This window comes from Dendrobates tinctorius, unplaced genomic scaffold (assembly GCF_039654945.1).
Source record: "Dendrobates tinctorius isolate UK_male_01 unplaced genomic scaffold, ASM3965494v1 ptg000315l, whole genome shotgun sequence".
Lineage (NCBI taxonomy): Eukaryota > Metazoa > Chordata > Amphibia > Anura > Dendrobatidae > Dendrobates > Dendrobates tinctorius.
The window spans coordinates 2,768,910-2,789,712 of NW_027361982.1; the positions used below are offsets into that span (position 1 = coordinate 2,768,910).

Here is a 20,803-nt window from a genome sequence, read left to right on the forward strand (position 1 = left end):
CTTCCACGTATCAATAATATCAGTCACAGGTGATACTGGAATCCGTGAGCTCTGCACCATAGGACTCAGGACTCCGCCATGTCTGACATTAGTCTCCACTGTCACATGATCCAGTCACTGATAGTACAGTGTGATACAGCATATCTAATCCTCTCCTGTGAGATACTGACTGCTGAGCCGTGTATCTAATCCTATCCTGTGTGATACTGACTGCTGAGCCGTGTATCTAATATTCTGTGTGATACTGACTGCTGAGCTGTGTATCTAATCCTATTCTGTGTGATACTGACTGCTGAGCTGTGTATCTAATCCTATCCTGTGTGATACTGACTGCTGAGCTGTGTATCTAATCCTCTCCTGTGTGATACTGACTGCTGAGCCGAGTATCTAATCCTATCCTGTGTGATACTGACTGCTGAGACGTGTATCTAATCCTATCCAGTGTGATACTGACTGCTGAGCCGTGTATCTAATCCTCTCCTGTGTGATAGTCTGCTGAGCCATGTATCTAATCCTATCCAGAGTGATACTGACTGCTGAGCCGTGTATCTAATCCTATCCTGTGTGATACTGTCTGCTGAGCCGTGTATCTAATCCTATCCTGTGTGATACTGTCTGCTGAGCCGTGTATCTAATCCTATCCTGTTATAGTGTCTACTGAGCCTCGTATCTAATCCTATCCTGTGTGATACTGTCTGCTGAGCCGTGTATCTAATCCTGTCCTGTGAGATACTGACTGCTGAGCCGTGTATCTAATCCTATCCTGCGTGATACTGACTGCTGAGCTGTGTATCTAATATTCTGTGTGATACTGACTGCTGAGCTGTGTATCTAATCCTATCCTGTGTGATACTGACTGCTGAGCTGTGTATCTAATCCTCTCCTGTGTGATACTGACTGCTGAGCCGAGTATCTAATCCTATCCTGTGTGATACTGACTGCTGAGACGTGTATCTAATCCTATCCAGTGTGATACTGACTGCTGAGCCGTGTATCTAATCCTCTCCTGTGTGATAGTCTGCTGAGCCATGTATCTAATCCTATCCAGAGTGATACTGACTGCTGAGCCGTGTATCTAATCCTATCCTGTGTGATACTGTCTGCTGAGCCGTGTATCTAATCCTATCCTGTGTGATACTGTCTGCTGAGCCGTGTATCTAATCCTATCCTGTTATAGTGTCTACTGAGCCTTGTATCTAATCCTATCCTGTGTGATACTGTCTGCTGAGCCGTGTATCTAATCCTGTCCTGTGAGATACTGACTGCTGAGCCGTGTATCTAATCCTCTCCTGTGTGATACTGTGCTGAGCTGTGTATCTAATCCTGTCCTGTGAGATACTGACTGCTGAGCCATGTATCTAATCCTGTACTGTGTGATACTGTGCTGAGCCGTGTATATAGTCCTGTCCTGTGTGACACTGTCTGCTGAGCCGTGTATCTAATCCTATCCTGTGTGATACTGACTGCTGAGCCGTGTATCTAATCCTATCCTGTGTGATACTGACTGCTCAGCCGTGTATCTAATCCTATCCTGTGTGTGATACTGTGCTCAGCCGTGTATCTAATCCTATCCTGTGTGAAATTGACTGCTGAGCTGTGTATCTAATCCTCTCCTGTTATACTGTCTGCTGAGCTATGTATCTAATCTTGTGTGATACTGTGCTGAGCTGTGTATCTAATCCTATCCTGAGACAGACTGCTGAGCCGTGTATCTAATCTTCTGTGTGATACTGTGCTGAGCTGTGTATCTAATCCTGTCCTGAGATACTGACTGCTGAGCCGTGTATCTAATCTTGTACTGTGTGATACTGTGCTGAGCCGTGTATATAATCCTGTCCTGTGCGATACTGTCTGCTGAGCCGTGTATCTAATCCTATCCTGTGATACTGAGCTGTGTATCTAATCCTCTCCTGTGTGGTGCTGAGCCATGTATCTAATCCTATGCTGTGTGATACTGACTGCTGAACTGTTTCTAATCCTGTACTGTGATACTGTGCTGAGCCGTGTATCTAATCCTGTGCTGAGCTGTGTATCTAATCCTGTCCTGTGAGACACTAACTGCTGAGCCGTGTATCTAATCCTCTCCTGTGATACTGACTGCTGAGCTGTGTATCTAATCCTGTACTGTGTGATACTGACTGCTGAGCCGTGTATCTTATCCTATCCTGTGTGATACTGACTGCTGAGCCGTGTATCTTATCCTCTCCTGTGTGATACTGTGCTGAGCTGTGTATCTAATCCTCTCCTGTGTGATACTGTGCTGAGCTGTGTATCTAATCCTGTCCTGTGTGATACTGACTGGTGAGCCGTGTATCTAATCCTCTCCTGTGTTATATTGTCTGCTGAGCCGTGTATCTAATTCTGTCCTTTGTGATACTGTCTGCTGAGCCGTGTATCTGATCCTATCCTGTGATACTGTCTGCTGAGCTGTATATCTAATCCTCTCCTGTGTGATACTGTCTGCTGAGCTGTGTATCTGATCCTCTCCTGTGTGATACTGTCTGCTGAGCCATGTATCTAATTCTGTCCTGTGATACTGTGTGCTGAGCTGTGTATCTAATCCTATCCTGTGGGATACTGTCTGCTGAGCCGTGTATCTAATCCTATCCTGTTATAGTGTCTGCTGAGCCTTGTATCTAATCCTATCCTTTGTGATACTGTCTGCTGAGCCGTGTATCTAATCCTATCCTGTTATAGTGTCTGCTGAGCCTTGTATCTAATCCTATCCTTTGTGATACTGTCTGCTGAGCCGTGTATCTAATCCTGTCCTGTGAGATACTGACTGCTGAGCCGTGTATCTAATCCTCTCCTGTGTGATACTGTCTGCTGAGCCGTGTATCTAATCCTGTCCTGTGAGATACTGACTGCTGAGCCATGTATCTAATCCTGTACTGTGATACTGTGCTGAGCCGTGTATATAATCCTGTCCTGTGTGATACTGTCTGCTGAGTCGTGTATCCAATCCTATCCTGTGTGATACTGTGTGCTGAGCCATGTATCTAATCCTATTCTGTGTGATACTGTGTGCTGAGCCATGTATCTAATCCTATTCTGTGTGATACTGACTGCTCAGCCGTGTATCTAATCCTATCCTGTGTGATACTGTGCTGAGCCGTGTATCTAATCCTATCCTGTGATACTGACTGCTGAGCTGTGTATCTAATCTTATCCTGAGAGATTGCTGAGCCGTGTATCTAATCTTCTCCTGTGTGATACTGTGCTGAGCTGTGTATCTAATCCTGTCCTGAGATACTGACTGCTGAGCCATGTATCTAATCTTGTACTGTGTGATACTGTGCTGAGCCATGTATATAATCCTGTCCTGTGTGACACTGTCTGCTGAGCCGTGTATCTAATCCTATCCTGTGTGATACTGTGTGCTGAGCTGTGTATCTAATCCTATGCTGTGTGATACTGACTGCTGAACTGTTTCTAATCCTGTACTGTGATACTGTGCTGAGCCGTGTATCTAATCCTGTGCTGAGCTGTGTATCTAATCCTGTCCTGTGAGACACTAACTGCTGAGCTGTGTATCTAATCCTATCCTGAGACACTGACTGCTGAGCCGTGTATCTAATCCTCTCCTGTGATACTGACTGCTGAGCTGTGTATCTAATCCTGTACTGTGTGATACTGACTGATGAGCCATGTATCTAATCCTATCCTGTGTGATACTGACTGCTGAGCTGTGTATCTAATCCTATCCTGTGTGATACTGACTGCCGAGCCGTGTATCTTATCCTCTCCTGTGTGATACTGTGCTGAGCTGTGTATCTAATCCTCTCCTGTGTGATACTGACTGGTGAGCCGTGTATCTAATCCTCTCCTGTGTTGTACTGTCTGCTGAGCCATGTATCTAATTCTGTCCTTTGTGATACTGTGTGCTCAGCTGTGTACTATCCTGTGTGATACTGTCTGCTGAGCCATGTATCTAATCCTCTCCTGTGTGATACTGATTGCTGAGTCGTGTATCTAATCCTATCCTGTGTTATACTGTCTGCTGAGCCGTGTATGTAATTCTGTCCTTTGTGATACTATGTGCTCAGCTGTGTACTATCCTGTGTGATACTGTCTGCTGAGCAGTATCTATTCCTATCCTGTGTGATACTGTCTGCTGAGCTGTGTATCTAATCCTCTCCTGTGATACTGATTGCTGAGCAGTGTATCTAATCCTCTCCTGCGTAATACTGATTGCTGAGCTGTGTATCTAATACTATCCTGTGAGATACTAACTGCTGAGCCGTGTATCTAATCCTCTCCTGTTATTCTCTGCTGAGCCGTGTATCTAATTCTGTCCTTTGTGATACTGTCTGCTGAGCCATGTATCTAATCCTATCCTGTGTGATACTGTCTGCTGAGCTGTGTATCTAATCCTATCCTGTGTGATACTGTCTGCTGAGCTGTGTATCTGATCCACTCCTGTATGATACTGTCTGCTGAGCCGTGTATCTAATTCTGTCCTGTGTGATACTGTCTGCTGAGCCTTGTATCTAATCCTATCCTATATGATAGTCTGCTGAGCCGTGTATCTAATCCTCTCCTGCGTAATACTGATTGCTGAGCTGTGTATCTAATACTATCCTTTGAGATACTGACTGCTGAGCCGTGTATCTAATCCTCTCCTGTGTTATACTGTCTGCTGAGCCGTGTATCTAATTCAGTCCTTTGTGATACTGTCTGCTGAGCTGTGTATCTAATCCTATCCAGTGTGATACTGACTGCTGAGCTGTGTATCTAATCCTATCCTGTGTGATACTGTCTGCTGAGCTGTGTATCTAATCCTATCCTGTGTGATACTGACTGCTGAGCCGTGTATCTAATCCTATCCTGTGTGATACTGACTGCTGAGCTGTATATCTAATCCTCTCCTGTGTGATACTGTCTGCTGAGCTGTGTATCTGATCCTCCTGTGTGATACTGTCTGCTGAGCTGTGTATCTAACCTTATCCTGTGTGATACTGTGCTGAGCTGTGTATCTAATCCTCTCCTGTGATACTGTGCTGAGCTGTGTATCTAATCCTGATCTGTGAGATGCTGACTGCTGATCTATAAAGTTATGTGACAGTAAATCTCAGTCGGCCAAGAATATTTCTGCCACTCAGGAATCGGATAAATTTCATGGATAGACTAAATCCGGCATCTGCTGAGAATACAGAGTAAAGACGGACAGCAGTGATGGCGATGATAAAAAAAAAAACTATTTATTGTTACATATAACTTACATATTTCAAATATTAGAGTTCTGAGATATATCCTGAGGAGCGGTCATCAATGTCAGGTCAGTGGGGGTCACCCCCCATCCCCGATGAACAGAATGTAGAGCTCAGTACGCTGTCTAGTGGATGTTCCCGGTACTGTATCTCAGATCACATTCACTTCAATCGGAACTGAGCTGCACTGAGAATGGCCACTGCCCAGTGTGTGGCGCTGTTCTGTCTCGGTACACTGTGCTCTATGACCACCGAAGGACCTGGAAACCGCTGATCATGGTGGTGCCAGGTGTCAGACCCCACTGATCTGATTCTGATCACCTATCCTAAGAATAGGTCAGAAATATTAAATTGTTGGAAAACTGTAAAACTTGCTGCATTGCTGATTGTTCTCACTAATTTATCTTAGTGTAAACTAAGCTAAGTGCTCTCTTCAGTGGAATCTTATCCATAATGTGGCTTACAAAAATGGATTTAGCAATTTTGAAAAATTCTGTATTTGTACACAGACGCAGCACCCGCCTATAAATACAGAGTCCTTCTGGTCTGTGTTCTGGTACATCACAATCATCGGAAATAAACTGATTATACTCTTCTCTCCATCCTCATTTGCGCCTATGTAGTATTTTTCTCTTTGGATGCTTCAGGTGGTTTGGACAGCTACAGCCCGTGTCTGCGGAGTGACCCCATATAATAGATGTGCTGTCCTGTATCAGTAGAGACTCTGATGACACCAGATCGATGTGCGACCGCTGTGAATGCACTGTGTCTCCGCTCGTCTTGTCTAAGAGGCCTCAGATTTGTCGTTACAATTAATTGGCGCCAACAGAGTCTCCAGAAATGGCTCAATGGAAGAAACAAGATGATAAATGCTTTCCAGAGACCGTGACCAGTGGGGATCACAGTAATTCGACCCACGAGCCCACATTAGGAAATACTATAGGGCTGTCCTGATAGAATAAAGGCAAATGTTCTCATGACTATAACGTCCACAATTCCTGTCCCAATGACGCGTTTCATGGCCTCCAGCACTATCATATCTGCTTATGAGGCTCTATGTTCACTTCACGAAAGCTGTGGCCATAATACAAACACGAAAAACAGAAACTGTATTAATAAGAAAGATGCTCCAAACTCAACATATCGGCTCTGGTTGCAGCACATGCACTTCAGGCTTTACTTTAACGAAGGAGAGAAGGTTCCTCCCTTTTTATGTGACGGGTCCTGACTCACTGATTCCATTCGATATCTAGCCAGCCCCCTACCCTTTCTCTGTATCAGCCGTGATGGAGAATGGGCTGGGTTAGATATTGAAATGGTGCAGTCAGCCAGCCCCCCTGTAAGTGTATCACCGATACCGCAGAAAGCGCTCTACTATGTAAGAAAAACAAGGCAGAAGAGGAGATTCCGGACCGATATCGCGAGATCAAGACGGCATTGTAACTTTGTACATTAGCAACTTTCATCTTTTTTCATTCTACGCACTTTTTTTTTTTCTAGCTGCATATCGCCTTAAATTATTTTCCTGCAACAACCCCCTTAATACATAAACTATAAAGCGACTGCTTAGTCGGAAAGGACTACAAGAAGAGTGAGGGAATGCGGGATCTCGCGGAAAATCCATTATTAGAATCTTGCATCTTCTTCCTCTTTGATTTCCAGCTTTACAGTAATGTGATTAAAATCTTCTTGGTTTTCAGAAATGTCAGTATCTCCTGAATTTTTCGGCTTTTCAGGTCGATCTGAGCATCCACAATCGTCTGTTTCGCTGGCTGTGTGAGCTTTCTGGTGTTTGATAAGAGCAGACCTCCTTGCATAGCTCAGTCCACACACGGTGCACATGAACGGCTTTTCTCCTGTATGAAGTCTCACGTGTTCGACGAGTGACGATTTCCAGTTGAAGCTCTTGTCGCATTCAGAACAAGAGAACGGTTTCACTTCTTTGTGGACGGCCTGATGTTTTATCAGTTTGGAACTGTCTGTGAAGCCTTGGCCACATTCTGAGCAAGTGTACGGCTTCTCCTCAATGTGAACACTTTTGTGTCTGTCTAGAAGTTTTTCCCCAGTATGACTCCTAACATGTTTGTCAAGATGCGATTTCTGAGAGAAGGCCTTTCCACACTCAGAACATGAAAACGGATTGACGTTCTTGTGAACTTTCTCGTGCTCAGCAAGGCTTGAGTATTTAGTAAAAGTTCTGCCACACTCAGAACATATATATGGCTTTTCGTCATCATGTAGGACCTGGTGCCGCTCCATATGGGCTTTCGTTAGAAAGCACTTCTCACATTGAAGGCATGAAAATGGCTTCTCTCCGGAGTGAGTTTTCACATGCTGCTTAAGATTGGATTTTGTACAAAAGCATTTTTCACACTCCGAACAGGAGAACGTCTTCCTTCCTGTGTGGATTATGAGATGCCTGGTAAGATCTGACTTGGTGAAGAAGTTTTTACTACACTCTCGGCATGAAAATTGCTTCACTTTGTTGTGAACTCTCTCATGTTTCACAACTTGGCATTTCTGGCTAAAGCGCTTCTGACAGATAGCACATTCAAATGGTTTTTCTCCGGTGTGGGTTCTCAAGTGTTTGATGAGGGCAGATTTCTGAGCAAAGCGTTTGTCGCATTCGGAGCAGGCGTGTGATTTCACTCCTGTATGAACATGCTGGTGATTGCCAAGGTTTGACATGCTGCTAAAATGCTTCCCACAAATTGAGCAGGAATATGGCTTCTCCCCTGAATGAGATCTTAGATGCTTCAGGACTTCGGACTGGTAAGTAAAGACTTTCCCGCAATCTTTATAAGGGCAGGTCTTCTTATTGTGGACCTTTTGGTGCTGGGTCAGTGCCAACTCTCTCGTAAAGCACTTTCCGCACTCGGCACAAGAAAAGCGAGCGTCTTCACAGTGCACCACCTGGTGCCGTATTAGATGCCTTTTGCGGCTAAACCTCTTGTCACAGCCTGAGCACGCATATGGCTTCTCTCCTGTGTGTGTTCTTTGATGCTGCTCCAGATTAGATCGTTTATAGAAAGATTTATCACATTCAGTGCAAGGAAAAAGTTTGTCGATTGAGTGAACTCGCTGGTGCTCCACCAGAGAAGACTTCCAACGAAAACTTTTTGTACATTGTGAGCAAGAAAATGGCTTCTCACCCGTGTGAATCCTCATGTGTTCCAAAAGGGAGGACTTCCACCGAAACCGCCTTTGGCATTCGGAACATGTAAACGGCTTATTACTAGAGTGCACCAGTTTATGTTTTGCGTGGTCGGCAGCGGAGGAAGAACGAACGCCACATTCCCAACAAAAGAAGAACTTCTCCGCAGAATGGGTTATTTTATGTTTCTCCAGATGTGACTTCTGCCTGAAACACTTCCTGCACATAGAACAGGTGTACGGCTTCTCACCCGTATGGATACGCAGGTGTTTAACAAGGCCTGAACTTATGCTGAAGCTTTTGCCACATATGGTGCAAACAAACGGTTTCTGCCCACCGTGGATTTTGTCGTCTATAATAAGATCGGACTTCTGCATGAAAAGCTTTCCACTTTCCAAGCAAGAAAACGCCGTCTCTCCTTTGTGGATTCGACTGTGCAGGAAAAACGTTGAGTACTGTGTGAAGCATTTTCCGCATTCTGGACATATCAGCGGTTTTCGGTCAGAGTGAGTGACCTGATGTCTCACAAGATGCGATTTTGTGCTGTAACTCTTTCGACATTCATGGCAAAAGTATGGCTTCACAACGGCGAGGGATTTCTGGGGTTTTTTAAGAGCCAGCTTATTAGGGAAAGGCCTTTTGAGTTCAAAGAAAGGAAAAGATTGATTCCACTTTTCTGTTTTCACAGGTTCGGCAGCGAGCAGTAACTTGTCCTTATCATCGGGATTTTCCCTTGTTGCTGGAGGAGTCACTGAGGCTGCAGACAGCATAGAAGAAACCGGCTGCAATACATCTTCATCTGAAAAAAATAAGGAAAAAATTAGTTCTGTGCACAGAAACACTATGCAATGTTCAGCAAAAAATGGGAAAAATGCAATATTCTTATTTTGGAGCTGCTTCCAAATGCCCTTTTAATGGGAACCTCTGCAAGAAATTAACCACAAATGACATGAAAAAAAGAAAGCGCAAAATAGCTCGCCTACCGGTCAGGAGACGTTTCCATGTGGCATTTACTCTACTGTCACTTTGTAACTAAAGATGATGAACCTTACCTGGGTGACTTTGCACTATCTTGTGCGCCCATTGCTCCGAGACCCAGGGCTCCTCCCCGTCTTCAATCTTTGATATAATTTTGGGTTTTTCAGTGACGTCACCTTGGTGATAGAAGACACAGAAGTAAATCTTTTCATCAGATGTGATGGTGGAGGAAGATATCAGAAAACGATCTTCACTCTCTCTGCATTTCTGCTGTTTCCTATAAATAGCTACTTACAAGGATCGTCCTATTAGAATCTCCCCTGTCCATGTGTGTTAGGCTCATGGATCTCATTGTCGGGATCCCCCCACCCGGGACGCTTCCACCTACACACACCTTACCTTCAAAAAGAGAATATGCACCACACGGCAGCACATAATCTGGAGCTGCAGCAGGATCCATGTGCCGCCATACAGGCTCCTGCGTGTGGTTATATCGTGCCTTAGCGACAAAATGAAACCCCAAAGACCTACAAGATAAGAGGACGACCTACCAACAGACATGAGACACCGGAAGTTTTCCATCATCACTTCCTTATACATTTCTTTCTCTGTCAGCGGCAGACATTGCCACTCCTCCTGTGAGAAATACACCGCTACGTCTTCAAAGGTCAGCATCTGTGGGAGAAAGAGGAACAAAGATGATGTGTGTGTGTATAATGTGTGTGTGTGTGTGTGTATATATAATGTGTGTGTATAATGTATGTATGTAAGTATATACAGAGCCTTGCGAAAGTATTCGGCTCCCTGGAACTTTTCATCCTTTTCCCACATATCATGCTTCAAACATAAAGATACCAAATGTAAATTTTTGGGGAAGAATCAACAACAAGTGGGACACAGTTGTGAAGTTGAATGAAATTTATTGGTTATTTTAAATTTTTGTGGAAATTCAAAAACTGAAAAGTGGGGCGTGCAATATTATTCGGCACCTTTAACGTAATACTTTGTTGCGCCACCTTTTGCTGCGACTACAGCTGCAAGTCGCTTGGGGTATGTCTCATTCAGTTTTGTACATCGAGAGACTGAAATTCTTGCCCATTCTTCCTTGGCAAACAGCTCGAGCTCAGTGAGGTTTGATGGAGATCGTTTGTGAACAGCAGTTTTCAGCTCTTTCCACAGATTCTCGATTGGATTCAGGTCTGGACTTTGACTTGGCCATTCTAACACCTGGATACGTTTATTTGTGAACCATTCCATTGTAGATTTTGCTTTATGTTTGGGATCATTGTCTTGTTGGAAGACAAATCTCTGTCCCAGTCTCAGGGCTTTTGCAGACTCCAACAGGTTTTCTTCAAGAATGGTGCTGTATTTGGCTCCATCCATCTTCCCATCAATTTTAACCATCTTCCCTGTCCCTGCTGAAGAAAAGCAGGCCCAAACAATGATGCTGCCACCACCATGTTTGACAGTGGGGATGGTGTGTTCAGGGTAATGAGCTGAGTTGCCTTTGCGCCAAACATATTGTTTGGCATTGTTGCCAAAAAGTTCGATTTTGGTTTCATCTGACCAGAGCACCTTCTTCCACGATTGGTGTGTCTCCCAGGTGGCTTGTTGCAAACTTTAAACGATACTTTTTATGGATATCTGAGAAATGGCTTTCTTCTTGCCACTCTTCCATAAAGGCCAGATTTGTGCATTGTACGACTGACTGTTGTCCTATGGACACTGTCCCACCTCAGCTGTAGATCTCTGCAGTTCATTCAGAGTGATCATGGGCCTCTTGGCTGCATCTCTGATCAGTCTTCTCCTTGTTTGAGTTGAAAGTTTAGAGGGACGGCCGAGTCTTGGTAGATTTGCAGTGGTATGATACTCCTTCCATTTCAATATGATTGCTTGCACAGTGCTCCTTGGGATGATTAAAGTTTTGGAAATCATTTTGTATCCAAATCCGGCTTTAAACCTCTCCACAACAGTATCACAGACCTGCCTGTTGTGTTCCTTGGTCTATATGATGCTCTCTGTGCATCAAACAGAACCCTGAGACTATCACAGAGCAGGTGCATTTATACGGAGACTTGATTACACACAGGTGGAATATATTTATCATCATTAGTCATTTAGGACAACATTAGATCATTCAGAGATCCACAATGAACTTCTGGAGTGAGTTTGCTGCACTGAAAGTAAAGGGGCCGAATAATATTGCACGCCCCACTTTTCAGTTTTTGAATTTCCACAAAAATGTAAAATAACCAATAAATTTCGTTCAACTTCACAATTGTGTTCCACTTGTCGTTGATTCTTCACCAAAAATTTATATTTGGTATCTTTATGTTTGAAGCATGATATGTGGGAAAAGGTTGAAAAGTTCCAGGGAGCCGAATACTTTCGCAACGCACTAATATATATAATTAAAGGGTGGAAAATGCTAATTTTTTGTTTTAAATATGCAATTTTTTACATTTTGTCCATTTATTCATCTGCTGTCAATGAATATAGGCGACTGATATTTCACAATAAGGTTGTCAGAGATCATCCCGGATCCTGACCTCCTCCCATCACCTTCATCTTGGGGTCCCATCCTCCACCCGCCACTCTCATCAAGGAGTCATGTCCTCCGTCCATCACCCTCTTCCCGGGGGTTCAGTCTTCCGCCTGTCACCTTCATCAGTGTCGCAGATTACATCCGGTGTAGTGTGTCCTGCGCCTGAGCCGACAGCTCTCTATCCTTTAAATTGTGCAGCAGAGGAGTGTGCTGTGCTCCTGTCCTCTGCCGGTCACCTTTATACTGGAATCGGATACTCTGCTTGTCTCCTTTATCCCGGGGTCCCATCCTCTGACCCATCACTCTCATCCTGGTGTCCTGGCCTCCGCCTCTCACCTTTATCCCGTGTCCCATCCTCTGCCCGTCACACTGATCCCGGTGTCCTGTCCTCCACCCTGATCCCGGGGTCCCATCCTACGCCCATCACCTTTATACCGAGAACGCATCCTACGCTTGTCTCCTTTATTCTGGAGTCCCGTCCCGTCACCTTTATCCCGTCCTCCTCATCCGTGAGTCCCGTCCACCTGTTACCTTCATCCCAGACCCCGTCCTATAATAATGCTATGTAGAGTGTCACAGCTGAGATCCGATGGTGTCACAGCTGAGATCCGATGCAGTGTGTCTTGCGCCCGAGCTGATAGCTCTCTATCCTGTATACTGTGCAGCAGAGGAGCGTGCTGTGCTCCTGTCATCTGCCCGTCACCTTCATCACGGGGTCCTGCCCTCGGCCGTCACTTTTATCTTTAGGCCCGTCCTCTGCTCGTCACCATCATCCCAGGGTTCCGTCCTCCACCCTTCAGCCTCATCCCGGGGTCCTGTCCTCCGCCTGTCACCCTCATCCCATGTCCAGACGTCTGCACGTCACACTCATCCCGGGGTCGCGTCCTCCAGCCGTCACCCTCATCCCGGGGTCCTGTTCTCCGTCCGTCACTCTCACCCCGTGTCCAAAAGTCTGCCTGTCACCCTCATCCCAGGGCCCCGTCCTCTGCTCATCACCCTCATCTCGGGCCCCCATCCTCCGCTCGTCACCCTCATCCCGGAGTCCTGTCCTCCGTCTGTCATCCTCACCCCATGACCAGAAGTCTGCACGTCACCCTCATCCCGGGGTCCTATCCTCCGTCCGTCACTCTCATCCCGTGTCCAAAAGTCTGCATATCACCCTGATCCCAGAGCCCCATCCTCTGCCCATCACCCTCATCCTGTGCCCCCATCCTCCGCCCATCACCCTCATCCCGGTGTCCTGTCCTATAATAATGCTATGTACAGTGTCACAGCTGAGATCCGATGCAGTGTGTCCGAAGCCCCAATTGACAGCTCTCCATCCTGTACACTGTGCAGCAGAGGAGCGTGCTGTGAGAGGAGTATACGCCGCATCGGGCAGGAGCCGCACACGTGGATATGACCCTGTACACACCGCCCCCCATGAATTGTACAGCGCCGCAGAATACATAGGCGATATACACAGGCGATACAGAACGCACATCTGCCTGCAGAACTACAAGTTCCAGCAGTCACTCTGAGTCTATCCAGAAATACATTGGGCAGAGATTAGAGAACCGACTGGGAGTTGTAGTTCCCCACCAGGAGCGAAACCAAAGCGCCTTCTCCTCACCTGCACCAACCCCGGGAGCAGCGACAGGACCTGCGGTGACGTCATGGTCATATGACAAGTCACAAGTGTGGGTGGAGTCAGAGCTGTGTACCCCGCGTGAAGTGAGCCCTTTACACTTTTCTCCATAGAGCGATTGTTGTAATTTCGTGCAGTCACCACTAGGGGGAAGGTTTATTTATTCCTGATCCTGAGTCGTATTCACTAGTGATGGGAAGTTCGGCTCTTTTTGGCGATCCGGCTCCGCTCACCATAAAGAGCCGGCTCTTTTAACGGCTCTTTTTTTAATATTAATCCGTTTTCCACAGTCCTAGTTCCAGGTGTTTGCCTGTGAAGTGAGGGCCTCATTCTCCACCTATAGAAGGATCTAGTGACGCAGTGTAAGCTGTTATTCAGCATTGCTGTCGCCTCAGATTGTCAGCTCTTGTGATCACGCCCCGACTCCTTGGTTGCAGACAGTCTTACCGTGTATTCCTTTCTAATCTGTGGCGTTTTTTGTACATGTCGTGTCTGGATTAGTAAGTGCTGCAATCGGTGTTGGTGCTGTATAAGGCCTCTTTCACACATCAGTATTTTTGATCAGTATTTCATCAGTATTTGTATGCCAAAACCAGGAATGTCTCCAAAACAAAGACCAGACATCAGTCTTTCAATTATATTTTTTCTTGGTAAGTTCCATTCCTGGCTTTGGCATACAAGCACTGATGCCAAATACTGACAAAATACTGACGTGTGAATGAGCCTTCAGAGTATAATCCGTAAAAGCTATGCTGGAAGCCCTGTGCCAACACACACACTCCAAAATATGTAAGCAAAGCATAGTGAATGGTAAAATCAGACACTAAGAGCAGCTGCCTGGCCGGGGTGCTCGGTGTCGCCCCCTCACTGATCAGACATTGCTGACCTATTCTAAGGTCAGCCCGCATTAAAGTCATGGACAACCTCGCAGGTGCAGTTATTGGAAGCCTGCGAAGTGATTTGGACCAGGGCCAGTTTTGTTTCCATATTACACTGAAAAGATCCTTCATGTTCCCCACTGGCCCCTTCCTCCTGACTCCCCTATTACTGCAGTGTAATAAAGTCATGTGCAGTAAGAATAGTTTCCTATCGGCCCTGGTGATCTGATAATGAACCAGCAGTAGCCCAGCGGGACGTCTATCCCCCCAGACTAGCAGTCCGCACCTTCATTGCTGCAGTCATTCCCTCTTGGACGCAATTTATTCGCATCCGTGTTTTTTCTGCAAATGGATGCAAACGCATGGAACTGCACCCTGATCAGGATCTGGTTGGAAATGTGAAATTCTGACTTCTGGGGCAGAGGAGAGAGAGAGAGACTGGTGAAAGAAAAAAAGAAAATGGGGCTGGGAGCCTGCGCGGTATGAAATCCACATGCAGATTGGGCGCAGGCATCCTGATTCAGGTGCGTCTACATTGACTATCATATGTTTTTGCTGACACACATATCAGGATGTCTGCAGATTTTTATTAAAACCCAAAATTCGCACTAAGCTGTATTTTGGGAGAACATGGAAAATTCTGATGCAAACGCAGGTCCGTGCCTCCCTATGTTAAGTATAGAGATGTGATCTAGATCAGGATTGCTACGCTTCACAACACACCGTACCACAACGCTAGTGTGAACGCAGCCCCACTCGTGCAGCCCCTAACCATGTGCCCCCATGTTATATACATGCTCCCAATACATTGTATTACCATTACCACACTGTAACACAGGGCACAAACCCTTCTAGTGAGGCGGGAAAGATCACTGTATGACAGAGCAGCATGCGGACATAGTCTAGATTATGTCTGCATAATGTTCCCATGCAGTTTCATCACTTTCCCGTACAGCACATCCCTCACTTCCGAGCATCAGTGCCGCAACACGGATCCCTGCACACGGACCAGTGTTGTCCTGGATCCGTGCTCCATGTTAATTCCAGACGTGTAGCCGCGGATCCGTGCGTCTCCCTGTGCCTGTGTGTTTTTCAGATGACACAAAACTGCAACAAGTTGCGTTTTTGTGCATCTGATAAAATATGCAGACACACGGATCTGTGGGAAAACGGTGACAACTGGATGCACAGTCCCATCCGTCACCACTGAAAGTCAATGGAGACGAAAACGGATCCGTGTGCATCCAAAATATGCAAGTGTGACACCAGCTTAACCCCATAAGGCCATGTGCACACGGTGCGGATTCTGCTGCGGATCTGCAGCGTTTCAGGCTCTGCAGCATCTTTAGGTGCGTTGTACAGTACCATTGTTTTCAATGGTAAACTGAAAAATGCTGTGCACATGCTGCGGATTTTTCCGCGCGGATTTGCTGCGGGTTCAAATCCACAGCATGTCAATTCTTTGTGCGGAATCCACTGCAGTTTCAAACCTCCATTGTAGAGTTGTGAAACCGCAGGGCTAAACCGCAGGCTAATCCGCAGATCTTTTTTACCTGCAGATTTTTCCAAATCCGCAGCACCAAAACTTATGTGTGCACATGGCCTAATTATTGGGGCTGGACCTAGATCTCTGCACAGTCTTGCCTGAAATCACTTTATTATATTGCTTACCCTTAAGCGGGAGTCACACATAGCAATCTCACTAGCGATATCGCTGCTGAGTCACAACTTTTGTGACGTAACAGCGATCTCACCAGCGAGATCGCTGTGTGTGACAGCGATCAGCGAGCGGCCCCCCTGCTGGTATCGCTGATAGCTGTAAGAAACCTCTGGACATTTCTTTGGTCGCCGGTCTCCCGCTGGTCAGCACGCATCGCTGTGTGTGACAGGCGGGAGACCAGCGATCAGCTGTAAAAAATAGAATTTAAATAAAAAATATTGTTATTCTCACCTTCCGACGTCCCGCACAGCATTCCCGCCTCTCTCCACGCTCCGGTCCCAGTAATCCTTTGCACGAATGACCGCGAGACTTCGCGCTCCCGTGACGTCTCGCGGTCATTCTCGCAAAGGAGCACTGGGACCAGAGCGTGGAGAGAGGCGGGATGGCTGCGTGGGACGTCGGAAGGTGAGAACAACAATATTTTTAATTTAAATTCTATTTTTTACAGGATGGCCAGCGATGCCGGGCGCTCGGCATCGCTGTGCTGATCGCTGGTGAAGCTGTCTGACAGCTCACCAGCGATCCTGACACCTTGATATCGGTGTCGGTATCGCTGGTAAGTCGCTTTGTGTGACTCCAGCTTTACCCTCCCCTCAGCAAGAACTGCCGCTTCTCCCTGTAGGGTTCCTGTCCTGTGTGACTGTCCTGAATCCTCCTCACTCACTCAGTGCTGCACTGCTGCTGATGCTGAGTCGGCTGACTTTAACTAATAGTATGCTATACTATAGTATATATGAGAGTCTACATGAGACCAATTTGCTGTCACTTGAGTTTAACCCCTCTACAGTCACATGCCATATACTGAATGCCATGCATGCATGTCCGAAGCTAGGAGGAGTATATCACTTTAAATATTTCCACTCACTCCAGCACAGACAGCACACATTTCTCTCTGTCTCCTGACAGCTCCGCCTCCTCCCAGATAAATCACTGCCACTGCCTGGCGCCAGAAAAAGAAAAAAAAAGAACCGGCTCGTTCACAGTGCAGAGCCGGCTCATTTCGTTCCCAGCGGGGAGCCGGCTCTTTGAATCGGATCGTTCATGAACGACACATCACTACTGCACTTTGCGGTACACTGCCCCTGACGAAGGACGTGTTCCGAAACGCGCGTCGGGTGGACGCGCGGACCCCCAGCCCCTGCACAGGATCTATTACAGGTACCTCTTGCAGCACTATTTTTATGTTATATAACACCTATTACCTGTGTAACCAGGCGGTATACTGATGGTATCTATGGATTTAGTGTGGCCAGTGACCACTTGTTATTCATTTATTGGTATTTACACATATCTCTATACATATTATTACGGTCGCACTTCCGGTCATATCCTAGGAATATGACGACCTTTAGGCTAAGTGCACACGTTGCAGAAAATTTCTGCTCAAAAACCTGAATCCCTTCCCAGAAACCGCACCTATTTCCGTGGCGGTTTTTGCGCAGTTTTGATGCGTTTTTTTCCGCAGCGGTTTCAAAATGCATGGAAGAAGCCAAAAAGGCGGAAAAATCCGCAAAATTAATGAGCATACTGCGTTTTTTTACCGCGATGCAGTTTTTTCGCGGTAAAAAAATGCATCAATGTGCACAAAAAGTGCAAAATGCATAGAAATGACTGGGAAGCTTATTTTTAGCGGTTTTATAGTGAAAACCGCTAAAAAAAACGGTGTGTGTGAACACAGCCTTATTGGGCATTGGTCATCTTAGGTTATGTGCACACGCTGCGGATTCACCTGCGGGTTTTTCCGTGCGGAACCGCAGGTAAAGTGACCTGCGGTTTTGCTGCGGCTTACACCTCTACTATGTTAAAGATGTGAAACCGCAGCGGAATCCGCAGAAACAATTGACATGCTGCCGTTTATAAACCGCAGCAAAACCGCGCGGAAAAACCCGCAGCGTGATCACAGCGGTTTTTAAAACCCATAGGGTTACATGGTACTGTACCATGTCTGCAGAACTGCTGCAGTTCCGCAGGGCCAAAACCGCACCGGAACCGCGTGTGCACATAGCCTTAGGGGTTCGTGCGTCTTCGTGTTTTTATGGCACTGATGTGCCTCATGGCTGTACTCACTGACACTGTTTGTCCTTTGTATATCTGTTCAATAAAGATTCATATTTTTGATATCCATGGACTTTTTGGTTGTATTTGTGGTCCCAACAGACCACCTTTTGTTCTCTTCATGTAGGACCAGACTTATTTTCAACTTATATTGCCCCTGCTGCCCACAGGAGCTTTTCTCCATGTCCTGCTGGTTTTTAATCAGTCTTATCTCATCCCAGGGCTGGAACTACATTGGTCAGTACTGCTGTAACGTATTTGAGCCGGCTCAAACGCTGCGGAAACGCTTAAAAAAACGCATCGTGTGCACACAGCCTTAGACTTGAATATCACCTCACTTATCTAACTATACCCGTTTTGCCCATACAAAACTTTCTTCAAAATCAGGACCCTCGTATCATCTGTTCACATACTCCTCTCACTTATTAGCCCTTGGTGCCAGTGCTGTACACACACTGGTTGGTGAACGGTTCATGCAGCGTTATGTGAAAACTCTATAAGGCCGGTTTCACATTAGCGCATTTTATGCGCACGCACGGCCGGGGGTAGCTCCGCCCCCGATCCGGCTCTCTGCCCGGCGTGCCCGCCCCTTCCTTGTAGCGCCGCCTCCTAGCGGACAGCGGCGCCTGCGATCGGCGCACCCTATCTTTAGCATAGGGTGCGCCGATCGTGCGCAGGCCGTGCGCTAGTTGCGCTTTGACCTGCGCTGCGCACTTTTGACGGTGCGCCGTGCGCGCCAAAATCGAACTTTTCGGATTTTGGCGCGCACGGCGCACCGTCATAAGTGCGCAGCGCAGGTCAAAGCGCAACTAGCGCACGACCTGCGCACGATCGGCGCACCCTATGCTAAAGATAGGGTGCGCCGATCGCAGGCGCCGCCGTCCGCTAGGAGGCGGCGCTACAGGCAAGGGGCGGGCACGCCGGGCAGAGAGCCGGATCGGGGGCGGAGCTACCCCCGGCCGTGCGTGCGCATAAAATGCGCTAATGTGAAACCAGCCTAATACAGTTGTGCTCAAAAGTTTACATACCCCGGCAGAATTTTTGCTTTCTTGGCCTTTTTTCTGAGAATATGAATGATAACACCAAAACTTTTTCTCATCTCATGGTTAGTAGTTGGGTGAAGCCATTTATTGTCATACTACTGTGTTTTCTCTTTTTAAATTCACAAACCCCATTCCTTAATACTGTGTATTGCCCCCTCTAATATCAATGACAGCTTGAAGTCTTTTGTGTTAGTTGTGGATGAGGTTATTTTGTCAGATGGTAAATCTACCCACTATTCTTGGCAAAAAGCCTCCAGTTCCTGTAAATTCCTGGGCTGTCTAGCATGAACTGTGTGGTTGAGATCTCCCCAGAGTGGATCAATGATATTGAGGTCAGGAGACTGAGATGGCCACTCTAGAACCTTCACTTTATTTGGCTGTAGCCAATGACAGGTTGACTTGGCCTTGTATTTTGAATCAGTGTCATTTTGGAACGTCCAAGTACGTCCCATGCGCAGCTTCAGGGCTAAGTGCAAATTTGCCTCCAGTATTTGCTGATAACATGCTGCATTCATCTTTCCTTCAACTTGGACCAAGTTTCCTGTGCCTTTGTAACTCACACATCCCTAAATCAACGATCCACCTCCATGCTTTACAGTAGGACTGGTGTTCATTTCATCATAGGCCTTGTGGAACTCTGTAATGTTAGGGTTGTGGCCAAAAAGTTCAATTCTGGTCTCATCACTTCAATTTACCCTGGTTCCAGAAATTTTGAGGCTTGTCTCTGTGCTGTTTTGCATATTGTAGGTGAGATACTTTGTGGCATTTGCGCAGTAATGGCTTTCTTCTGGCGACTTGACCATGCAGCCCATTTTTCTTCAATTGCCTCGTTATTGTGCATCTTGAAACAGCCACACCGCTAGTTTTCAGAGAGTCCAGTAGTTAAGCTGATGTTATTTGTGGGTTTTTCTTTGCATCCCGAACAAATTTCCTGTCAGTTCTGGACATTTTTGTTGGTCTACATGACTGTGCTTTTGTTTTTACAGAGCCCCTGATTATCCATTTGTCAATCAGTTTGAACGCTGATTGGCATGATCAGTTCCTTGGATATCTTTTTGTATCCCTTTCTTGTTTTATACAGTTCAACTACCTTTTCCCGTAGATCCATTGACAATTCTTTTGCTTTCCCCATGACTCACAATCCAGAAAAGTCAATGGCTGGATGAAAGATGCAAGAGTCTGTCTGGATCCCAGAAACTCACTCACCTTTTATGCATACACACTGGTTACAAGCAAACAGGTCACAGGTAAGGATGCTACCTTTAGTAGCCAGTCAAAGCCATTTGTGTCAACTTCTGTGTTTGTCATCAGACCAAACTCACCAGGGTATATAAACTTTTGATCAGGGTCATTTGGATGTTTTTGGTTGTCATTATGATTTAAAAAGAGAAAACACAGTAGTCTGACAATAAATGGCTTCATCCAACCACTAACCACGAGCGGACAAAAGGTTTGGTGTTATCATTCATATTCACTGAAAAAGGCCAAGATGGAAGAGGCCAGGAGCCATCTGGTGAGCTGCATTTCTTGCTACATGTTCACAGATTTACCAGTGGAAAAGCCAAACTTCACATGCCACAAATGCAAGCTTGT

The 20,803-nt window shown here is 46.2% G+C and overlaps 1 protein-coding gene across 1 annotated transcript; it reads right to left on the bottom strand.

The window, feature by feature from the left end:
* Positions 1-5,176: 5,176 nt before the first annotated feature.
* LOC141073813 (uncharacterized) lies at positions 5,177-13,647 on the bottom strand. The gene is made up of 4 exons (XM_073561259.1): positions 13,500-13,647; positions 9,894-10,017; positions 9,417-9,518; positions 5,177-9,163 (listed from the first exon to the last, which is right to left on the bottom strand). Exons 1-4 carry the CDS (start codon positions 13,623-13,625, stop codon positions 6,837-6,839), a joined length of 2,679 nt encoding a protein of 892 aa, XP_073417360.1. The 5' UTR covers positions 13,626-13,647; the 3' UTR covers positions 5,177-6,836.
* Between the last annotated feature and the right edge of the window lie 7,156 nt (positions 13,648-20,803).

Coding starts and splice junctions, on each gene's coding strand:
- LOC141073813 (XM_073561259.1), bottom strand. CDS start 13,625: ATGGAGAAAAGTGTAAAGGGCTCACTTCACGCGGGGTACACAGCTCTG. Junction 10,018..13,499: donor TGCTCCCGGGGTTGGTGCAG/GTGAGGAGAAGG, acceptor TTTCTCCCACAG/ATGCTGACCTTTGAAGACGT. Junction 9,164..9,416: donor GATAGTGCAAAGTCACCCAG/GTAAGGTTCATC, acceptor TATTTTTTTCAG/ATGAAGATGTATTGCAGCCG.